Source organism: Penaeus monodon, chromosome 22 (genome assembly GCF_015228065.2).
Source record: "Penaeus monodon isolate SGIC_2016 chromosome 22, NSTDA_Pmon_1, whole genome shotgun sequence".
Classification (NCBI taxonomy): Eukaryota; Metazoa; Arthropoda; class Malacostraca; order Decapoda; family Penaeidae; genus Penaeus; species Penaeus monodon.
Genome location: NC_051407.1, coordinates 6,652,060 through 6,652,464, shown reverse-complemented (window position 1 = coordinate 6,652,464; position 405 = coordinate 6,652,060). Strand labels below are relative to the sequence as shown.

Genomic DNA, 405 nt, shown 5'->3' with positions numbered 1-405 from the left:
ATATTCTCTCGGGTCTTAGATAAACTTTTTTCTTCTTTTTTATAATGGAAGAGATATAAACCAATAAAAATGTGTTGTTGCGATCACTTTTATTTCTCAGCAGATAATAATTTACGATTCTGTTAAGAGAGAGAGAAAAAAACATAAATAATAAATAAGATTCTTAAACAGAAAAGGTTGCTAGCTTTCTTACGTCTCTACATGAATTTGAAAAGATGGTGAAGATATATACATTCATGTAGATATAGACATCATTACTCCTTCAGCAGTCCTTGTAAGCCAGCAAAAGCATTAATTAAATGTTGTTTCTATGGTGTTGTATAAATGTTAGACGGAGGGGAGTAATCACTTGTCGGAGGGTTGTAGGTTCCACCTCCGATGCCGCCTCCAGATCCTCCAGTAATG

At 34.1% G+C, this 405-nt stretch overlaps 1 protein-coding gene across 1 annotated transcript in view; it reads right to left on the bottom strand.

Moving 5' to 3' along the window:
• Positions 1-82: 82 nt before the first annotated feature.
• The window catches only part of LOC119586850, a 1,170-nt gene continuing 847 nt past the window's right edge, over positions 83-405 (bottom strand). The window contains exon 3 of the mRNA XM_037935583.1: positions 83-400. Coding sequence (XP_037791511.1) covers positions 309-400 — 92 coding nt within the window. The 3' untranslated portion in view covers positions 83-308. The remainder of the gene's footprint in view (positions 401-405) is intronic.